The sequence below is a fragment of the Lycium barbarum genome, chromosome 5, assembly GCF_019175385.1.
Source record: "Lycium barbarum isolate Lr01 chromosome 5, ASM1917538v2, whole genome shotgun sequence".
In the NCBI taxonomy this organism is placed as follows: domain Eukaryota; kingdom Viridiplantae; phylum Streptophyta; class Magnoliopsida; order Solanales; family Solanaceae; genus Lycium; species Lycium barbarum.
This window is the reverse complement of record NC_083341.1, coordinates 135858172-135882615: the sequence shown is the minus strand read 5'-3', so window position 1 is coordinate 135882615 and position 24444 is coordinate 135858172. Positions and strand designations below refer to the sequence as shown.

General features: G+C 30.8%; 1 protein-coding gene across 1 annotated transcript; it reads right to left on the bottom strand.

Moving 5' to 3' along the window:
* Positions 1 to 18531: 18531 nt before the first annotated feature.
* On the bottom strand, positions 18532 to 19516 carry LOC132642778 (zinc finger protein GIS3-like). The gene has a single exon (XM_060359821.1). The coding sequence runs from the start codon at positions 19403 to 19405 to the stop codon at positions 18770 to 18772; it is 636 nt and encodes a 211-aa protein (XP_060215804.1). The 5' UTR covers positions 19406 to 19516; the 3' UTR covers positions 18532 to 18769.
* Positions 19517 to 24444: the final 4928 nt, after the last annotated feature.

The following is a 24444-nucleotide window of genomic DNA, read 5'->3' as shown; positions in this document are numbered from 1 at the left end:
TTTGATATGTTAAAAGAACTTGTAAGTTATATGTGCAGTTTTTGTAATGTGAACGACGAAGTAAAAAGGTTGATCTAGTTTACATTTTTACTTTTCTTTTTTCCCACACAACTCTCTTGACTTGTCTGCAACTCTTTTTCTTTTTCGTATAATCATGATCAGGTATCTGAAATTCATCAGGTTTCTTTAATAGAATCTATTAAAGAAAGAAGAATGCCAAATATCTGTAAGAAAAAAATTGAAAAAAAAAAGTACCACACTAGCTATTTGTGACTTGTGAGCAGTGTTTTAAAAGGCGGGGCGTTTTACATACGCCTCGACGAGGCGTAAGCCTCGAGACACGGGGCGTAAGTCCATGGGTATTTAATTTTTAGTATTTCTTAAAATAATATAATTACAATAAATATTTTTAAATAGGTAAAATTACATAAAAATAAAATAAAAGAAAACTGATATATATATATATATATATATATATATATATATATATATATATATATATATATATATATATATATATATATATATGTATGTATGTGTGTGTGCGCGCGCACACACAAAAAAATGATCAAAGCAATCCATTATACACCGCTTATAACTTGTAATTATATATAACATAATTTTACAAGTATAAACAATACAATGAAATAAAAGCTATTATGAAATGCAAATCAATTCTAACATTTTAACTTTCAAACACGGAAAAAAACATAGTTTCTTAAAACACTATTACTATCATATTATTCATTTCATCTCCCTATAAGCAAATAATCAATAAAATTTATCAAGATTACAATTAAAACATAACTTCTTCATGAACAAAAAATAAAATTATATGATAATTCTGATACATAGGACTTATGACCAATGACAAGTGAAAATGTACAATTCCGCTATGTTTTTTTTTTTTTTTTTTTTAAATTAAGTGATATTCACCCTCACGACGTTCTCAAATAGTAAATATCCAATACTACGACTTGTTATATGAGTTACACCCAATTTTTTATTTCTATAGATGAAAAAACTATTAAGTATCATTATTTTGTTAAACAATTATGAGGGTGAATGATTTTAATTAAGGAATTTAAAATATAATTTGTGTAAGAACTGTTAGGCGAGCCCTGGGCGTTGGGCGTTGGGCGTTAAGCGTGTTTAGGGCGTACGGTTGGGCGCTTAGGGCGTAAGCCTCATAGGAACTAAGCTCCGCACGTTAGCCCCAGGGCGTTTTTTCACTGCCCTGCCCCGAGGCGAGTCCTGACACTGCCTTTTAAAACAATGCTTGTGAGCATGTTGTGTAAATTTTACCTGACGAATTCATGATTTAAAATTTTATGAATTTAAGTTCGAAGTTCTTTCACTGGTAATTTGATTTATTGGGTTCAAAATTTGTATTTATTTAATAAAATTTTTAAACACCAGTATAAAATTTGAGTAGAATTTATTGATTCAGATGAACTCGTATTTTATACGCTACATTCACCTCTAATTATTAGAATCTTATTCTAAACCATCTAGATCACAAAACTTAACCTTGTCTCCTTGTAACTTCATATATATTATCGAGAAGTTAATATTCGTTGATGTAAACTAATAATAATAAAACAAAACCAATAGGTTTATTAAATGGAATTAAAAAAACCTTGAAGGAGTTGTGTTGTTCTTCAAAATTCTTAACTAATCCTTTGATACGGTTCTTAATTAATATTTGATCTCTAATAATTGTTAGTCCAAATGTGGGACCAATCAATCTCTCATGAAGACTATCTAGTTCTCCTGGCTTTGAGATCTAGTGTTCCATTGGATGAATTCTTTATTTATTTTTGGATGAATTAGATATATATTAGTCAAGTGTGGTTCTTGAGTCAAAGCACAAAATAGTTGTCTTTTAATTGTCCTCCACTTAAGCGAAAAGTTTAAACTTAAAAAACCTTAGTGGAAAGCTGTCCAAACAAGAACCATTTGTTACTACACAATGGGGCAAAGACTATGATATTGTTTACGAGTGTGGAAAAGAGGGGAGGGGGTTGAGAATTTGTTTTTTTTGTTTTTTTGGTTTTTGTTTTTGTTTAGAAGACAATAACAAAAGTAAGTGGCTTCTTGCTTAATCCTTAAAAATTTAAGTTACATATGATGACCGTGTAAAGATTTTTATATTATTAATGTAATTTAATAAGAAATTCATACAAGGGAATTAAAGAAAATACTGGACTTGTTAGAGCGGGCCGGATATTATCTATCTAGGTTTAGTAGAGCCAGAAATTCATTTACCTAGATTTAAAAAAAAAAAAAAAAAAGAACTAGAGCGTCACACCTGTGTTTTAAACCTATGTCCCAAAGCAATTCTTAAACCTCTTTATACCACTTTAATATGTAGATTCTTAACTTATATTTAGGGGATGCAAGAATTAATTTATAACAAAAGAATAAACTATAAATGGGGGCTAAGCCGAAGGAAGGCGATAAAATTTAAATTAGATCTTTATTCGTAAGATGAAGGTTTGTGCTTATTAATTATGGATAAGCAACCAATAGTTTTATGTGTTTACCGAAGCTTACGTGTAGGCACGAAATCAAGATAATGCAACACTCAAAAAGGGAAAAAAGAAAGCACCTAAATTAAAGTGTTGATCCTTAGGCTGCTGATCACAACTTTAACACAGCTCGAAGAAAAAAGTAAAATAAAATGATTAAGTGGGAAACTATTATGCATTCTTTTTCGGCACCTTCTTTTCGGTGCAAAAGTGAATTAAGTTTGAATTATGTTCATACAATATATTGAAAGGTCGGCGCTTTACAATTGACATATACAAGAGTGGATGCATGTGTGTCTTTATAGACGGATTCAGAATTTAAATTGTTTGACTCCGAAAATACTGCAGTACCAATTGATTACATGAGTTATTGAGTTTAAAATCCAAGTCTATATTTTAGGGTAGTTTTTTTTTTTTTTTTTTTTTATAGCTCAAATACATATTTTGAGCCAACAAAATTCCTATCTAAACATGTGCATCCGCCCATCCCACCAAGGGCTAGGGGGACACATATAGGATCCCTTCATTCTTATCTAAAATTTGGGGATTCGAATGGTGGTTATAAAATAAATATTTATTGATGTAGGATACCAGGATTGAAAAAATTCTTTTTTTTGTGCGGATGTCCTTCATTTGGGGTGGTCTTTAATTTTGCCCTTCAAATTAGTGGTTTTAAGTTTTGCCCCTCAAATTGGTGGTTTTTAACTTTTGGCCTCTGCCTTTGTAAATTCCGCCTTAAAGTAGAACTTTGCAAATTTAGCCATGCAAATTCTGCCTTGCAAAGGCCAAGGACAAAAATTAATGACCACCCCAGCGAAGGGCAATCCTACAAATTGCCCCCCAAAAAATAGGCTAAGGAGTGGTTGCCTTACGTAGCGCTAATCTAAATTAATCGAGGCTCAAAATTGATACAGAATTTCAAATAAAGAACAAAAAGATGCTTGTGCGTAGAGATAGAGACATAAAGGGATTGATATTTCATGTTAAATATAACACTTCTAAATATACTGACAGTGTAGAATATTTTTACACTATCAAATCATTTAAAACCATTACATGTATTATTTGAAACATGGTACTATTTGGCAAGCCGCATATTATAATAAATGACATGGCATATAACATGTAAAGAGCTACATATACTTCTAAATTAGTCAAGGCTCAAAACAGGTACAAAATTCCAAATAAAGAACAAAAAGATGCTTGTGTGTAGAGATTAAGGGATTGATATTCATGTTAAATATAACACTTGCTTCTACATATAGGATGTAAAAAAATTTTACACTATCAAATCATTAAAAACCATTACATGTATTAATTCGAAACATGGTACCGTTTAGTAAACCGCAGATTATAATAAATGACATGGTATATAACATGTAAAAAGCTACACTAAAGTGTAGTTTATTTATAAATCTAATTTATTATAATTTGTATTTCTATGACTACTGATTTCTTTCTTAGTGTTGCTATTTTGAGAACAATTACTTGAAGTAAACACATGAAATGATCATTACAAAATTGTTTGTTGTCGTCAAATCCAGTTTATATGAAATTATTTGATACTGAATAAGGTGCAATGATAATTAGTACTCCATTTGAACTATTATGAGGAGAATATTTGATGGATACTAATGTAGGGACCTAAATGAATTATTAAAGGGGAAGACAATACGATGATATAATACAAAGAAAAACAAGAAGGATTAGTTTAGAATTGGATGCTTTTCTTGTCTCATGATATACTTTGGTGACATTGAGGGTAGTGGTGATCTTATTCAAAGAAATAAAGTTAAAGGAAAGATTGAGATTTGCAACAATATTAATTACGTATTTCAAAATCCTGTGGCTCTATTGAATTTAATTTCATTCATCGAAAAGTTATACTATATAAAAATAAGAATAGAAACAGTCATTTATATTTACTTATAAGAAACACATGTTCAAATTATAGATACAATTTTTTTTTTAATTCCTTTATCAAAGTTATTGCTCCGCCACTATGATACTGAGTATTCTGCCACAAAATTATTCCTTTGATACTGAGTATGTATATTTCATCGTTAAATAGAAGTCTCGGGTTAGAATTCTAGGTAAGAAATGACCAGTGTTTTACCGCCAATATGAATTTTTTTAATAAGAAACTAAATTTAATCGGGCCCCAATATATATATATCGGACACATAATGAAAACCCAAAAAAAATAAAAGAGAAGGATTTCTTCTTCTAGGAGCTTTTTGACACATGAGTAGTACTAACTCTTGAAGTGGTTGGTGAGGCAAAACATAGAAAATCAATCCCATTCCCACAACTTTTGTCTGATCATGAAACCAAAAAAATGACTTAACCCTATAGTACTCATAGCTAGCTGTTTTTTTAATATATTTTTTTCTTGGGGGGCCCCAGTAATTTTCCCTTCATTAGTGCATTTTTAAGTGATGTGGACAGCCACTCTGTGAATTTACTTAATCAAGAAATTAACACCCAATTGTTTTGTCACTTTCCACTCAAGTTCCTATGAAGCAATATTTATTTATAGAAGTTATTTAAAAAGACAGAAGGAGAAGAGACTTCATCCATATGCCAGACGGTGCAATCTTTTTAATCAAGATTCTGTGGTTTACTTTTGTCTCAATCTCAAAGTTTAAACATCACTTGGTGAAAGCTAGCTAGCTCCCTCTAAGTGAGGCAATCATGCTAAATTGATGGAACAAATTAAAGTACCTTTCATAGTAGCTAGCTAGCTCTGGTACTTAACACCACCAGAACCCCCACTTCCTTGAAAGATTAGATAACTCAACCAATAAAAAAAAGTTGATTTAACCCTTTTTTTATTAGTGGTATTTAGATTCGCGTACCTCGATTAATTTTACGGGATATATATTACTTATCTCATATCAACACATGTATGGTATAATTTTGGCCGTTAAGGCTTGGTCAAATAGAAAGAAATCACCTATTATTTTTACCTCAATTGAAATTTGAATCTGAGTGGGTTCTTGATCCACTTCTTTAATTATTGGGTCATACTCTTGGATGCTGGGTGACTTAACTTATATACTATATCCGTCTCAAAATACTTGTTGAATTTCGTATCTCGAAAGTCAAATTACTTCTATTTGAGCGGTATGTTAAGGTATATTTTCTCCATCATATTTATATGAGGAGAATTACAACTTATAATATCTTTTGTATAGTTTTCGAATATTTTTATTTTAATTTTAAAATATTGAGTTAGTTTAATCTAATTTAGCTTTGAAAATTAGTCAAAATGACTCCCAAGAAGCGAAACATGACAAATATTTTTGGGCTGAAGAAATATATTGATAGTATAAATACTTTTTTGTGAAATTAATTTTTTAATATTTTGTTGTAGAGAATTATTTGTAATTACTTATAAGCGATTTTATTAATCAAATATTTCTTTATTATCGGTGCATACAACTTGAGGGCAATGATTTAATATTTGAGTCATATCACATGCCTTGGTTCCACTATAGTCCAATCAATTTTCATGTTGTACCAAATTTAACATATAGTAGCAAACGAGATCTTGTTTTGGCGCAAATTTTGCCATTAATGGTGAATCAGATTCTTTCAAGTTAGTGGGTTATGCAATGACAGCCCTTCAACCTATGTCTTTCATAGTACTTAATTAGGTACTCTACTATTTATTTGTATTAATTACTCCTTCCTCCCACTCTGTTAGGCATATTTATTATCAAGCCGTATAAAAAAGAAAGAAACATTTTTATATATCCTTAATGACAACATGTTGTAGTTATATAAATGTTGTAATATGTTTAAAATAATAAGTTTTAAAAGTGTTATAGCTCTACAAATATTATGATGCATTTAAAATAAGAAGTTCTAAAAGCCTTTTTCTTAATTATATTTTATGTCAAGTCAAAAATATAAGGCAAAAGTCATAGATAGTCATCTAAATTTTGCCACATTTTCCTCTGAGGTACCTAAATCGAGGGTTGTACCTATTGGGTACCTAAATCAGTCCGAATTTGTATCACTTAGATACTTTTTGCTGAGGTGGCAAAATGTGTGTAATGCACTTACCATAGGCGCGTGAAAGGTTATAGTTTTAGCCGATTTTTAAAAAAAATCTCTTGTTCTTCGTTAGTTTTTGTCATTATTTCCTCCACCAACGCCCGCCGCCGTAGCCACCATCATTGTTGATGCCACCACCAATAATAACCAACTTTTCATCTTTTTTTTTTAGCTCCGGAAATCACCATCACAGTACCACCATCTCCTCCTTCTTTTTCTTTGAATCCAATAATTGCCCACCGTTGTTATCTTGTTTGACAGAAAATATGGAGGCCGCCACCACTTTTTCTCTCTCTCTCTCTCGTCTGCTCGAAGATAATGAACGATAATCACAAAACAATCAGATTTAAAAATCAAACAAAGAAAAACGAAGACGGAAAAATGACGGGTTTAAAGGGACGGCAACGGCGGAGGGGAACGACAATGGACGGCTGGTGGCGGGTGAATTTATTGGGAAAGAAGAGCTATACTAAAAATTATAAAAAGAATTTTACAGCAAAGAAAAGAAAATAAATAATCAAATCTAATAGAAACCAAAAAGAAAAGAAGAAGAAAGAATAAGAAATTTGATTTTTTAAACGCATATTCCATAGTGGTAAATTGGTAGTCAACTGATCATATTTGGCAAATACACAATTGCACAAAAGATTACTTACCATACCAAAGAGAAAAGATCGGTCTTTTTCCCCCTCTGTCTATGTTTCCCTATATTTGAAGTCAGTTCAATAATTCTTGTCTCAAATCCTAAATTCTGTACACACTTGTTCATTGCAATTTAACTCTGTTTGGTCAATCGTGATCCTTCAAATAGGTAAAAATCTTGGCATTCCTTGCTGTAATCCATGTGGGTTAATTGTAGATTGATGATTTTTCTATCTGTGATTATTTTTTTTTCTTTTCTCATAATTCATCCTTTAATTATTATTGTGGGCTAAAATGCCACATGTCATCTTCTAATTAACATCCTGCCACATCATCGCGAGTGCACTGCACACACTCTATAATTGTAGCTGATAGTCAAAAAAGTATCTAAGTGGTACAAATTCGGACTGATTTAGGTACCCAATAGGTACAACCCTCGGTTTAGGTGCCTTAGACCAAAATGTGACAAAGTTTAGGGGGCTATCTATGACTTTTGCCAAAATATAAAATAAAGTGAAACGAAGGGAATAGTTAGGAGTTTAATCTTTATTTACTAATTACACAATCAAATCACTTATAAGTTAAATACATGTAAATATCAAATGGTGCAGTTCAACCCATTTGGTATTCGATATTCACTGGTAAGATTAATTTAGGTTCTAGTCACGTAAGATCCATTAAAAGAGGAAGCGCACTAGAGGTTTCTCTATTTTCAAAGCTTAAACCTGACACTTCTGATTAAGAGTAAAAGAATCATATCTATTCTGGTACACCGCTAATGGCTACTAATTAGATGTTCATTACAACAAATCAAATGGCATTATTTAGCGCTCCTAAGTGAGAGAAACATTTGATGGACATATCAACTTGCTTCTTACTTATGTATTGTCAATTCAAGATCAATCACTTTAAGTTTAGCTTAATTTTCAATACAAAGATCGCAAGAGGATTCATTAGAAGCCTTTAATGATTTCAACAAATTAAATCAAAGTTTAACTCTACTTGCAAATGAGTTGCTAACATCAACAAGGACAAGTCTCCCCCTCTAAATCATATTTAGCAATCAGAAAAGATCCTCAACAGATTTTGTCACCTTATAATTACTTTTAAGCACTTGCTGTGCCAGGTAAGCCTCATATTATGCTATATCGTCATTATGCAAACTGTAAAACCTAGCTTTCAAGTTTCATTTTGCGACTATAGATGTTTAACAATTGCGCGCTGATAATATTAAATATATTTTTTATACCATAGATCACCTAAAATAATTACAAGTAACTGTCCACAAAAGGTGAAATTAAATATATTAAAAATAAGAAAGAATACCTAATATAACAAGTTAAAATTTAGTTACAATATAAAAATTATTTACACTATTAGTGTATATCTGTATACGCTAACTGCTTTAAGAATTGTACTCGAGCCATCTTTACATTGAAAATGTGTGATAAGTTAGTATTTTAGGTGCTAGCTTTTACACTATGGTACCAAAAGCAGCGTCATTCAAATCTCCAACGTTAAAAATTACAATGTATATATAATGTCCAAAATTTAATTTACACACACATATATATATTCTCTTGATTTCTTCATATGGTTATCTTTTTTTAATATTTTGTCGTCTTATTGAAATAGCGCTGTCACTGATAATGAGTTTACTTAAACTCAATAACTTTTGGCAAGATCAATCCAGTATATATATTAAAAAATTTACTGAATATCTACAAGGGAAAATAACCTAATAATACTAGTTAAGACGCTATATTACAAAACATAGGGAAGTTTTTCCTTATTTACAAAATATAACAACAAAATTACAAAATATACCAGATCTGAAAAATTAAAAGGGTTGCACTTCCTCATTCTCCTTCATGCACAAATCTGGAAAAATTAAAATGTAATCCTTCCCTTCCCCATTCTCCTTCACCCCATATTTCTTCATCTCTACAGAACGACTCTTCTTCCCCACCCACTACCTCGTCGCTGACAGTGCAACTCCGACCTAGGCACCCACCATCTTGTGTGAGCAAAGTGTAGTATCTAACGTCTTTCCAACTTTTAAATTCGTGAATATTAGGTCTTCAATTCTATAGTTGTTCACTTTAGAAGTTGGAAATAAGTTACCATCGGTATTTTAGTGAACAAGAATAGAATAGCAGATCTAAAGAAATAATTTTCACCAAGTTTGAAGTTTGAAAAAAGTTGGAAAGTGATTGCTTGTTTACCAATAAAAATGAAAAAAGAGCGGCACATTGAAAGCCTACTCCTCTATGGTTGTTGGTCTTGTAATTCAATTTTCTATGTTGTTGTAGTTGATTTTTGGATGTATATTATATGAAAGTTGTATACAATATTGTTGTAGTTGTATTAAATTTTCAAACCCTAATATGAACTTCACACAAATTTTATACAGTTTTATACGTATTTCATACCGTTTTTATACAGTTTTCATACATGAAAAATGTGACAATTCTAAACCTTAAGTAAGATGTACATATTTCATACAATTTAAAAAACATAACATTTTGATTTTAATTCTATGGGTTCAAGATTTCTATTTCAACCACTAAACCCATTGAATTATGGGTTCATAGCTCAATTCTTTCAGCAATTTTAGTGAACTTTATAATGAAATTAAAATGGGAGAACGACGTATATATACATAAGAGTAGGGTATATTTACAAATATGACGATACTTTTCAGTTTACAAAACATATCAATAGATTTCTTACAAAATACATACGAAAATTTTCGCTCAATATTTTGTGTATAAAAACTATATGAAATATGCATATCTCGCTCAAGGCTTAAAAATTTCGTTCAAAATATTGTTTATGAAAACTGTATAAATATGTATATCTCGCTCAAGCTTAGAATTCTCACATTTTTGTGTATGAAAACTGTTTAAAAACAGTACGAAATATGTATAGAATAGTATAAAATTTGTATAAAGTTCATGTTAGGTTTCTGAAACAGCTTATAAGCTTATCTAAAACAGCTTATAAGCTGCTTAAAATAAGCCTATCCAAACCGGCTCTAGGTCATTTACCCAATTAAAATGCAGCCTCAGGATAAAGGTTACATATTCAATTAAATCCACATCTGAACTATTGGATCCGGCCCTGGAGGCACGTGGTAGGTAAACCCTATGGAGATAATGCCTACAACAATGCCGGCCATTGGATGCAAGAAAATTGCCGGATTCCGGCTACTCGGATGATGTTTTTGTTGAGTCATCAACCTTTTGTTCTTGATGCTCTCTCACGTTTAAACCAAACAACTTTCACAAAAAAGAACTTGATGTGAAAAGGTCCAAGGAATCCCATGCACTCCATATACTGAACTGTCCTTTGATCAGAAACAACGTAAGTTGTATACTTTGATAAATTATTTAATAATCCACACGTGTTACACATGAACAGCATCTAACCTAAGATTCATGTATACACATATGGATCTGATCCATCTTTAATACCGTTTTATAATTGCTTTCTGACATGACCTACTTGAGTTGAGCTGTGCTGTGCTTTCAGTTTCAAATGACACCTCTCACTTGGACCCACGTGTCTCAGGAGCAAATCAACAGTGTTAGTTATGAATCTACGGTAGTATTTTTTTTTTTAATATATAATATAATAATTAAACAATTTACGAAATATTTATTTGCGAATTCAATTATTATTTTATAATATTATCTTGATAAGATTGTTATAGGAACCTATAAACTTCAAATCATGAATTCGTCTCGTGAGGAGAGGCGAATCCAGGATTTAAGAGTATGAGTTCACCTTAGAAAAAAAATTAAGAAAAAAGACACAAAAGTGCATTTGGTAGGGTTTGATCTCATAACCTTAAGGTATTGCTCCACACAGTTTAGTTTGATCATATGTTCCTTCAGTTAATATTAGATATATTTTAAAGATTATATACATAATATACCGAGTTAATTTGTCAGATGACCATGTGTTCACGTGACCTAAATTTTCTATATAGATTCGCCCCTGCTCGTGAGTCTGTCACCGCGACAATAACAAATCATATTTTATCTTTGAATTTAAGTTATATATATACAACGTTATTGTAAGTAATTTTTAGATCATTGATTATATTTGCCTATTGTAGGATGTATTCTATATTATTCTCAACAACAACAACAACATACCATTGTAATGCTACAAATGGGGTCTGGGAGGGTAGGATGTACACAGACTAAATTACCTCCTACCTTTGTGGGGTAGAGAAGTTGTGTTCGATAGACCCTAGACTTAAAAGAAATATAATTGGCGCAGGATTTCAAGAAATGTAATCTATATTATTTTCTAGATCACAAATCCTATATTTTAAAGAGGTTTATCTGTACATGTCATTTAAATGATGTAATGATATAAATAAAAAATATTTATACTGACATATATAACTTAAAACTCTTTTATCCTTACTCATCATATGTATGTTTCACACCACCTACTCCTTTTCACAAAGTAATCCACAACTTATGAGTCAAAAGTGGGTGGTTTTACAAAAAGCCATCACAACATAATGACTAACTTCTTTGAATGAATGAACTAACCATTGTTCAAGTTATTAGGTGTTGCAACTTCAAGTTTGGACCCCACTATATTACGTGTTAATTAATCATGTTTTTGATGTTTGCTTAGCTTGATTGACGTTGAATTCCATATATAGTTTCCTTCTTGTCTAGGTTTCTTTACTTAATAAATTTGTTTTTTCCTTTTCCATAGCAAGAGATCTTTCCGATCTTACTAACTACTCGAGAGAAAGAAAGAGGAAAGCTAATTAGATAACTCAGTCTCGCTTAAAATAAACAAAACATTCTTCACCTTCTTTTGATTTAATAATGTTATGTGCACATATACGATAAAGATATTTGACACTACAAATATAGTTTAACAGTTGATAGTACGTCAATTATTAATTTTTATAATATATATCTACCTTTAAATACTTTTATAAATCTATTAATACAGGAATTAAATTTTTCATAAAAAACGTATCAATCAGAAGCTCTTCCAAAATCTTCACCAGAACTCCAAACATGGCCCGCTATGTTTCCTAATAATCACATCCCGACCTCCACTTTCAAAATTTCCCAATATAAGGGAAAGATCAAAATATATATTCTAGCTTTTCTGATCTTTGAGGGAAAGTCTATATTCTTTTACACCATTAGATTCTTATGATAATCATAAAAATAATTGATTGATATTTATATTAATAATTAAGTTAATTAAAAAGATTGCTTTCCATTTGTAAGATTATCAATTAATATTAGTATATAAATATGTAATTGTTTTTTAAATGACCTGATTCACTGGTTGTGTTAAATCTCTTGTACACCATCGGTCATTCAACTGAATGACTGATATATACTCTTAGGATAATGGATGGTCAATTTTAAGCTAATGGAGTGATTCGATAGGATAGACATATCTTCCTAGTACCTATAAACAGTTTTAATTTTTAATTTTTCTTTTTGGTAATTATGATACCTATCCTCACGAATAAAATTTTAAAAGTCAACCTAACTATGGATTCAATTCGATTAATTATTATTTTCTGGGTACAATAAGTTCTAACTTTTTTAATCTTTTTGGGTTTGTGGAGGTGGGATAGTGGAGTGGATGTTATGAGGCAAAACTTCATGCTTCATAGATGTAAATATGTAGGGTTAATATTATATACTACGGTGATTACGGGTTTCGTTAATTAACCTGAAATTATGGTATCTAGATTTAGGTGTTAGATTAGGTTCCATAATGAAGCGTAATTAGAGAATATTTTGTCTCAACACTAAAAAACCTAACTGCCTATAATTGAAAAATAATGTTTAGGTTTAATCATATGTGTGGGATCCAATGATTTTCACTTTCGTTTCTTGTCTTTGATGAGAAGGATAGAAAATAGTAGAAAATACAACATACAGAAAGGAAGCAAAGGATTGGGCCACGATTATCCCTGCTACATAGGCTCAAGAAGTTGATACGACTTGTAAAGAAATATAGGTTTAATTAGCATCTACTGGACATTTTTGTGCTATTTTTTATAAAAATAATTGCATCATAGAGTTTCAGAGCAGTGCCATTATTCAATTACAGATTTACTGGGTTAAAAAGTTTCTATTTAGGAATTTTACCTTAAATATTCGTGAAGTGATCAGGACGATCTTCTTTCATGAACTAATTAGTAGTCTTTTAAGTAAGCGTAACATAAAAATTCTTTTCAACTATTTATGTATAAAAGATAAAACTCATCATTCTTGCATATGATGGGCTCACTATTTGTCTAAAAATCATGATCATGCAACATCTTGGTCTGATGTATTTTTAGGACCAGATGATAATCAATCAAACTGGATTAGAGATATCATATCGGAATATGTTCCATCTGATGTAAAATTTCAACCACCATAGGTCTTGTGATTGTCCATTTCTATGTACTTATTAGTTGTATTACTTCTGTTGAGTTGTAAAGGCAATTGAGAATTAGGTTTGAAAATACACCTTCCCACTTGTTTACAAATTTTTAACTAGTCTACTCGGAAAACACTAGCATTAATTTTTTTGTTGGTTAAAATAAATGCAAATATTATGATTACTTAAGATTCATCTTATACTTGCATTAATCTACTCTACGACTAAGAGGAGACCAAATGAAACTTCTTTCTTTTTACTCATAGTTGACAAGAAATTAGAAATTTCGTTCTCCCTCAACTTCACGTCTTGGTAGCCAAGGAAAAGAGAGAGTAAGATAAATTCCAGATTAAAAGGACTGTTGTTATAATTAGATTATATCTACCTTCTAGTCATTTTATATTCTAGCATTATTTTACTTCTTTTTCGTCAAAACAAACATAGTAAAAGAAAAGCAATAGGATGAAGTACATCAAAACCTAATAAAAACAAGTCTTCTAAGGAAGGAAGTTTCATAGAACCAAAGGTTCTTTTATATTATATATTCATTGAAACATAGTGTACTAGACTTAGGAAATTAGCAGTTGCAGAAAGGATCTAGCCACGTTAAAATATTAGGGTTTTGCACATGACTAGTGGAATGATTAGGAAAAAACACATGTGAATGTGATCGCACACTGTTGAAACAAACCAATAGTATATATAGGAAGCTGGGAACCAAGAACAATGTCACATTTGCCATGTTTGGGTTCCACTTATACAAGAATTTTATGAATAAGAATAACTGCCACCTCCTTGGGTATCTCTTTATTAAACTAAATTATAAATATCGGTAACATCCCGCCCACGAGTGATGTTAATCACTTTGGACATATATTCGGGTAAAATTCGCATATAGTTATTTTTTAGTTTCTGTAGTTGAAAACTAGATACTGTCATAAACTGTCAAATTCAAAAGGTTAAATATTGGGATATTGTTATGAAATTTAACTGTAAAATTTAAAATTCCATAACAATCGCTATATCCCAAAGACAAAACTGAAAAGTGGTCAATGGGGCCTACTCTTTCATACCATATATCCACATGTCTTTAAATGTGTCACTAGACTCTAAGAATTATTTTCTTATATACTTAGCATGACTCTTAGATTTTTCGGATATGCAATTCGTCTGTGGCGATAAATATGTACTCCGAATATTGTAGTCATGTGATGATTTTTTTATACATATTTCGTGGTTACACCAAATTAGTTAATACTCATCAGAAATATGGCGTATATATAAATATTTATTAGTTAAATATGATTAAGTGATATGTGATCTCATTTAACCATACGAAACAACTGTTGAGGTCAAATTGTTTGATTTAGCATAAGCATCAGGTGTGAATAAGTATATTTCTGGAATGTTGCGGCACTCTTGTCCAATCAACTTCGTCAAGCCCTCTTGTTGTTGGATTTGGCTCCTCTCTATTTTTTTTCTCTCCATTTTCTCCAAGTATCTATTTGAATGTGTGACACCAATGTTACTTGAATATCAAAGGTCTAGATTAATTACTTTTCTTAACCAAAGAAGTATACTAATTAATTAACCATGATTAAAAGAAGAGATGTTTCTACTTAAGTTTCCCAATTTTGGTAAGAAAATATTCATCTTCCAAAATTGGGACCGAATGGAATTACTTCAATTAAATAGCATCAAACTCTTGATATAAAATGAGTTTTTCCGAAGTTTTACAACACTAAGGAGTCACGATCAAGATCTGTAAACAGTTTTCTTATAAGAAATTTATCTATTTTTGAAAAAGTTTATCTAACAAAAAATTCAGTTTATATTTCTTTGATATTCTATGGCAAAGTAATTTTCAATAGTTTTTTATTTAATACTCTGGGTATGTAGTTGTTTTATATATCTAGATGCTGGAAATTCTATTTTATGATTTACAACGTTTTCGGTTCGTAAAAGAACTTGTTTAAATATTGATTCCTAATTGGCATAAATTGAGTCTATGAAGAAAATTCTTTTTTTTTTTTTTTTTGGTGAATATGGCAAAACAAGTTATATAGATAATGAAAATGATTTACGGCGATACCAAAAAATTTGTGGGGTGTTTTTATTTATATAGCTAAAATTAGATAGACATAAATGGTAGTAATATATATATATATATATATATATATATATATATATCCTTTTAACCATGATTAAGGCACTTGATTTTATTTTTGTTGAAACAAGAAAATTATTAATGAATATTGCAGTACAGATATGTTTTACATTGATTCTTCTCTCCTAAAATCTCTCCGTAATTCAAGGGCCATTAGTGACGTATTTTCTAGAACGTAGGAAGACTTCCTTATGATGTATTTAATCTCCAAAAACGTCGAGCAGCTTGATAAAGGTAGTATTGATACCTTGAACTTTTTTGTGAATATCACTAGGTTGATTAATCAACAGCAGCTCTCCTTAAACAAAGTGTTTCTTTTTCTTGTTAATGGGTTTCCACCATATTCTTAATACACACTTAAACACTTGTAGAGGACCTTAATAATCATGATTTTCTTTGTTGTTGATTGAAGTGCTGCCGATATTATTGTTCAAAGATCTCCCAAATCCTAATTATGGCCCACCAACTTGTGTTTATCAAGATCAGTCCAACCAATTAGAAGTTATTACACGAATTTTTAAACAAAGATTATACTCCATATTTCAGAAATGATCCCATCATAATCCACAAATTAAAGGAAAAAAACATTAACATTCTGGTCATCTTACTTCCTTTTTGGAACCATTACTTTGGAAGGATCCAAAAAGGTATCAAAGATAACGCTCAACAATTCTGACTTAGAGCCCGTTTGGATTGGCTTATAAGTTGTTGTTTTCAATTTTTTTTGAGTGTTTGGCTGGTTAGCTTAAAGTCATTTTGTGCTTAAAATAAGTGCAAAAAAATAATTGGGTTTGTTTAGCTTAGCTTATCTAAAGTAGCTTATGAGCTTAACACAACTTATAAGCTAAAAAAATAAGTTGGGCTACCCTAATTTTTTTTTTTTTTTGGCTTATAAGCTGTTTCCAGCTTATAAACTGCTTTTTTTAAGCTCATCCAAACAGGCTCTTAATTTTCAAGTTGTAAATTCTATTTTGGTATGCGTTCAAAAAACGTATTTAATAAATCCAAACAGTGTGGGTATGACTCAATATAAGTCCATCCATGTATTGCAAGTACACCTACCCACACTTTTATCGATCAAACACTATAGCAAAAATAGGATTTAGCTACAAAATTCTGTTGGGTATTTTATGGGGTAAAGGGTCAAATTTACCCTCTAAGTATGCAAAATAGGATTTAGCTGCAAAATTTTGTTGGGTTTTTTATTGGGCAAAGGGTCAAATTTACCCTCCAAGTGTGGTTTATAGTTTAAATTGCCCTCCAAGGGGCAAGGGATCTCAAACTTTGACGAAGGGCAAATTTACACTATAACCACACTTGGAGGGTAAATTTGATCCTTTGCCCGTTCTTTATGTGCGTGAATGGAAAATGAAGAGGAGTTTTCCTGAAAACACACCATGGGATAGGTTTTGACTTTTCCGATAAAGCACAATATATAGCACATGTTTACACTATCCTTTGTTAGCTATAAATTAAAAGGAGCCTTAATGTTCGGCATAAAAAATTCTGCACTTCTTCTACATCTTTTTATACAAACAAATATCGAGTCTTTGTGTGATTTTTTGTCTAATTTGCGTTAGACGAAGTTAGTGGATTTGAGGTACCACTAAACCATCAATAAGTATATCTGTTTTATCGAGGGAGGAAGTAATTCATAACCTCAGGTACTGTGAGGGGATTAAATTTCTTTACCACACACAGTGAATTCTGTGATCTCGGATATTTAAAATTTTTGCATTGTCATTCATTTCAGTTTATTTTTGTTGACCGGTTTACTGATTTTTTTTAACACAGTATACTAACAAATTCGTCTCTAATATTTCCCTAAATGGCTAGTAATTAATAAAGTTTTTTGATAATTAAGATCTACTTATCCTTAAATAAGATTAGACACGAATCATTATCATTTAGCACCAGAAGTTACATTATCTGTTGCTAACTTTCATGTTTTTCTTGAAGTGATACGATTTTCTAAGATGTGGGGGTCGGGTGGAGTAGTGCAAGATGTGGGGGTCGGGTGGAGTAGTGCTTACGTCTTGTGAAGTGACAATTTTATAATATTTAATGAAGGGGGTTAATTATTAGTTAATATATTAGAATTAATTAATAATGCAATGACAACATGAAGCATAGTTTGTAGAGCAGACACATCTCGACTATTTTAATTAAGTTGATTACATTAAGACAATCCCATCAAAAACTTTTTGATTTTGAAATAACAATTAACAATATGAAGACCCGTGAATTAGGAGGCGATTAGCAATAAGGCTTGATCAGTCAATAACATACATTTAATATGCTTTTGGGTTATAAAAAAATATTAATTAAAGTAGACACTTAAATACATGAACGTCAACATAACATATCGTGCAAAAACAATTAACTTAGTTGAGAGATCTTTTCGGATGTAATGGGATTTAATAAATTAATCATACTCATTAGTGTATTATATTTTAATTTTATTTAACGAATTTCTACTTTTTTTTTTCTGTTATACAATCTTCTGCCACGTGGAACTATTTCTTTCGGCTCCACAAGAATTAAAACAAATCCTAAAAAGAGTATAAATCAATTTTGACTTATAATCTCCTTAAAAATCCTTTTAATGATAGAATGATAGTTGGTATTGGAGACATTCAACCAAAAAAGGGAAGAAAAAAGTAGAAGAAAAAGAATAAAATCAGCAAATACACGTGATGAATTTTTTTTCTTTGAGTGAAAAATCAAATAATAATTTGAACATGTACAAGATCCTATATTTAGGAAAACTAATTCTATTCTAGATTATATCCAAGCCAACCTGCGAGCCACCTGTGGATTTTGAATCTCTGGCTTGTTTTGCAAAGATGAAGCCGAAACGTTTTGAAATTTGAAACTTTATGATTGATTTTTTTTTTTCGAGTCGGGACAGAAAAGTGGCCAGTAAACGTTATTTCTACGGCGCAGCTGGAGCAAGGCTTAGATGTAAATCCAATCCAAAAGCATCATCGAAATTGGGCCCAAAATCCGCTCTAGACAACCTACTCAATGGTGGCCCACTATTTCCATCAACTCTACCACTATGGGCCTTAACATGTTGAGGCCCAACACTTGTTAAGCTAGAATCCCCTACACTGCGGGTGTACTGAAAGTTCCCTACACCCCTCCCACCATGTGACACGTGGAAGGGTGTCATGGGTCGCGGTAAGTAAACCCATGATGGAGATGTTGCCGGAACCACCACGTGTCCTGGCGGAGGAAGGAGGTGTGATGGCGGCGTAAAGGCGGAGATAATAGGGTTACGCATGTATGCATTTCTACTAGCTTGCATTTGGGCACGTTTCAATTGTTGCCTTTCTTTTTTGTGAGCATTTTGATGGCCACCTAAAGCTTGTGAATTTGCAAATTCTCTAGAGCAATATTGACACTCGTATTTCCGGCCATCGATAGCCGGAAAATCACCGGATTCTGATGACCCCGAAGAATTTTTTGTCGAGTACTCAACCTCTTCTTGATCCTTTGTCATGTCGAAACCAAATAATTTTAAACGTCCACTGGTGTTAGTACTCGCGCGAAATTCTAGTTCAGCCATGTAATTGTTTTTTGTACTAAGTGTGTGTTTGTGAGAATAGAGGAGAAAGTGAGACAAGAAAAGAACACAGACTATGGAAACAAAGGAGAAGTTATAATTAAGGAAATCGCTGCATGTGTAGGTTATATATATATATATATATATAAAGTTTGGAAGGTTAAATTTTAATTTAGCAATGAGAATATTTTATTAGTACATAGTAAGAGAGAGAGAGGGGAGAGAAATAGATTGTTGCGGACATCCCAAATTTAGGAACACGAACAAGACGACTCGGCCGGGGGACCCAATTCATTGTCAAGAAACGCAGACTCACACTCGATATTTTATATACTATTTGAAATGTAAGAATATTTAAACAGAAAATACATATCATCGTGGAACGAGCTATCACTTTTTCAAAGGGGAGCGTTCATAAAATAATATAATTATAATAAATATTTTTAAATAAGTAGAATTACATAAAATATTAAAGAAAATTATAAATAAGTGAAAAATATATATAGCTGTGCTACATCTCTAAAAAAAACAATCAAATCAATCTATTATACGGGTTCCTCATGTATGCAAATACATATTGAATCATCTTGACTTCTTCACGTGCTTACTCCTTTATATTTTGAATTCCTTTAATTAATAGTATGGCTCTCCCCTGCATATAGTTGTGCTACATCTCTAAAAAAACTAATCAAATCAATCTATTATACGGGTTCCTCATGTATGCAAATATATATAGAATCATCTTGACTTCTTCATGTGCTTACTCCTTTATATTTTGAATTCCTTTAATTAAAATTATGGCTCTCCCCTGCATATCCCATTTAATCATGGTTGAATGATATAAATAATTTTCTAAAAGCCTCATATGTCGTGTTAATTTGTTTATTTGATATAAGTATCGAATGTGTGTAAGAGCCTGTTTGGATTGACTTAAAAAAAGCAGCTTATAAGCCAAAAAAAAATTGAGGTAGCCCAGGTTTTTTTTTTTTTTTTTTTTGGCTTATAAGCTGTTTTCAGCTTATAAGTTGCTTTTTTTAAGCTAAGCCAAACGGGACAACTTATTTTTTTGGGCTTATTTTAAGCACAAAATGACTTATAAGCTAGCATGTCAAACACCCAAAAAAGCTAAAAACAGCTTATAAGCTAAGCCAAACGGGCTCTAAGTGTGGACAATGTATTTATATTATGGCACATCATGATTTTTTTCTTCATATTATCAAAAGGATGTACTGGCAGTGGCGGACCCACCCTATTAGGAGGGAGGTCACGCGTCCCCCCTAACCTCGGGAATACCCTGTACATATATGATGTATATACCTTAAAGAATGTATATGTATTTAAAAGGGACCATTGAGAGATATCCATTGCTTTGGTACATTTGGTTGTTTTGCCCCTTAGGTCTTTATATGACACCTAGGTTTGAGTCTCGCTTGCAACACCTTTATTTCTACTTTTTGTTGAGTTTGTTTCGTTTCCGTTCTAAACCTATTTTGGTTTCTTCCAATTTTGAAGTTTTATACTTTATATTGCTACTTTACCAATAACTTAGCATAATTATTAAATTTTCAAAGAGTTGCACGCCAAACATTCACATAATAAGTGATATATTTATATTAAGACAGTGATCATTGGTGCCCTCTCTGCGTCAAAACCCTGAGTCCGCCTCTATGTACTCGGATTGATTACTTATCTCTGAATAAATCCTGAAATAAAGAACTCTTCAATATAAAGCTCTTTTTTATTATTATTATTGTAAACTTACTTATGCAAATCCTAATTAATTAAGTTATAGTGCAGGGAATTCATTTATGTAAAATGTAAGCAGGACACAACATAATATACTATTTTGGTGGGGAAGGACGTGTCAATTCGTTTGTTGTTTTTGTTTACTTGAGGTTTTAGACTTTGTCTTGTTTCAATTGAACTAGAGGGGAGAAAGGGTGACTTTGATGCACGTGAAAATTGTAGGGTTGTTGAACTGTCAAATCATTGTGTTTAATTATATCAATGTTTTTAGCTGTGTAATTTACTAATTTGCACTTTCTAGTTTTTGTGTATGAATTCATATGAAAAATAAAAAAAGATATATATATTCTAAATTCATGGTCATTGATTAGGAGACAAGATATCACATGAGGATTCTTGTAAAAGTTATCTTAACTAGTACTACTGCCTAACAGAAATGACAGTGGCTTTTGTGGAATTGTATGAAAGTTAAGATTAGAATAGAAATTTAGTACTACATGGTAATTCCCACCCCCCCCCCCCCCCCCCCCTTAAATATACGCTGCTACACATGGAAAAGACAACAACAAAAACAATATTGCTAAATGTTAGTAGTTCTTTTTGGAATATTTTGAAAACCCTGCAGTATATTAACGTATTTTGTTGGGTATGTTGTTGTTGTATATTAACGTATTTTTGAAACTAATATAGTCCACCTAGTATATAATATAGTTGAAAATTTACTCGCACTCGGGTATTTACATTAAACTAATAAATTTAATATTCGTCTTTTTATACAAATATGTATTCTTACTTTAATTTTTTATTGTTAAAGTTAAATTTCTTAGTTCTAAATAAACACCGGATGTAATCAGAATAAAATAAAATATGTGCAGGCCTATACCTTAATGATCTATATTAATTAATGGTAGAATCAGAATTATCATTAATAAGAAAATCAAATTGTAAAGAATCGTATAGACAAGATTCAACATATAAAATTTATTTATTTATTTTTACTATATAATTTTCCGGAATCCCCCTTAAATTTTAAGAGTTGGGAAACAATACCCTTTTCACATATTGAATGGGAACAATAACCCCCATGTAATATTTTCCGGTAAGAGTTTTCTTTTTTTGAATAAAGATCTTTTTCTTTCTTTTTAGAATTAAAATATAAAACGGAAAAGGGTCAAATATCACCCTGTATTGTCAGAAAGAGTCAAACACCCCTCGTTATGCTTTCCGTCCAAATATACCCCTTTCATTATACTTTGACACAAATTTACCTTCAATTTTAACGGAAAGACTCGTGTCAAGCTTAGAATCAAATAACCCACCCCGATTTTCAATACCCTATTCCTTTAGAATTTAGAGACCACCCGTTTAACCAGCCCAACCCATTTATCTTTTTTTTTTTTTTTTGAATTTTTTCCTCTTTTTAAAATTAATGTGCTATATTAAAAATAATATAAAACTCATTGATCTCTTAATTCTCTTAATTACACTTTTTCCTCTCCTCTATAACTGTTGGTTATTTTCATTGAGATTTAACAAGACATTGTTCAAAGGCCGGAGTAGGTCGCTGTGCATTTTCTTTCATTTTGGGTTGTCTGAATATGTTCTCATTATTTTTCGTCACTAGCCCTCACAACATTTTCTACTTTCCTTGTTCATGAAATCATATTAGTTCCTCTTAGATATTTCTCAGAATTTCTCAAGATATCTTGAGTGATATTTAGTCTCTATCTCAATATATTAGCATATTAAACTGTTGCTAATGATAGAATGATTTTTGTTGTTTTAATAATTGGGCAATTGGCATTTGTTTGCAAGTTTCGGGTAGGTTAAACGGGTGGCATTCCAAAGGAATCGGGTATTTAAAATTGGGGGTGGGTTATTTGATTCTAAGTTATCCGTTAAAATTGAGGGGAAATTTGTGCCAAAGTATAATGGGAGGGTTATATTTGGATAAAAAATATAACGGCAAGGGTATATTTGGACCGAAATTATAATGAGGGGTATATTTGACCCTTTCCACTTTTATATTTTAATTCTAAAAAAAAAAAAAAAAGATACTTATTCAACAAAAAAAAAAAAAAACTTACCGGAAAGTGTCACATAAGGAGATTACGTTCCCATTTAATATGTGAAGATAATATTATTTTCAACCCTTAAATGTTATGGGGTAAAGGCGGATTCACTCTTAAATCTCCTTGAGAAAGGGTACCTTTTGCCCCTAGTCCATCTAAATATAGTATGCCAAATATTTGTACCTTAAAATTTGTATTTAAATCAAATTTCCAAAGATGTCCTTCGAAGTTTCTCTTTCATTTGAGCAGCTGTATTGATTAGCTTAATCACAGGAGCTATACCTGTTAACCGGTTCCAACCGGAACCGGACCGATAACCGGTTAAGGAACCGGCCGGTTCCGGTTAAAAAACCGGAACCGATTAACCGGTTCCGGTTAACCGGTTTTAAACTCCAAACCGGAACCGATCCGGTTTGGAGTAGTTAAAATCTTTTTTTTTGTTTTGTTTTTGTATTATATATATATATATATATATATATATATATATATATATATATTATAGTATTTATTAGTATATTGTAAGTATATTTACATATGTTATACAACTTTATAATTAAAGTTTAAATATTTACTGACTAACAGCCTAACAGCAAGTCAGCAATACAGAATAGTGTTTTTCGTATACATATATATATATATATATATATATATATATAACTTACATATATACTATATATACTTATATATATATGTATAAATTAATATATATATATATATATATACTATATATATGTATAACTTAACATATATACTAAATATATGTATAACTTAATATATATACTATATATACATATATACTATATATACTATATAAGTATATATACTTAATATATATACTATATATATTTATATATAATATATACTATATATACTTATATATGTGTATAACTTAATATATATACTATATATACTTATATATATGTACTATATATACTTACTTATATACTATATATACTATTTTTTCTATATATACTATATATACTTACATATGTTTAAGTATACTATATAACTTAATATACTTATATATATGTATAACTTAATATATATACTATATATACATATATACTATATATACTATATAAGTATATATACTTAATATATATACTATATATACTTATATATATGTACTATATACTATATATACTTACTTATATACTATATATACTATTTTTTCTATATATACTTATATATGTTTAAGTATACTATATAACTTAATATACTTAT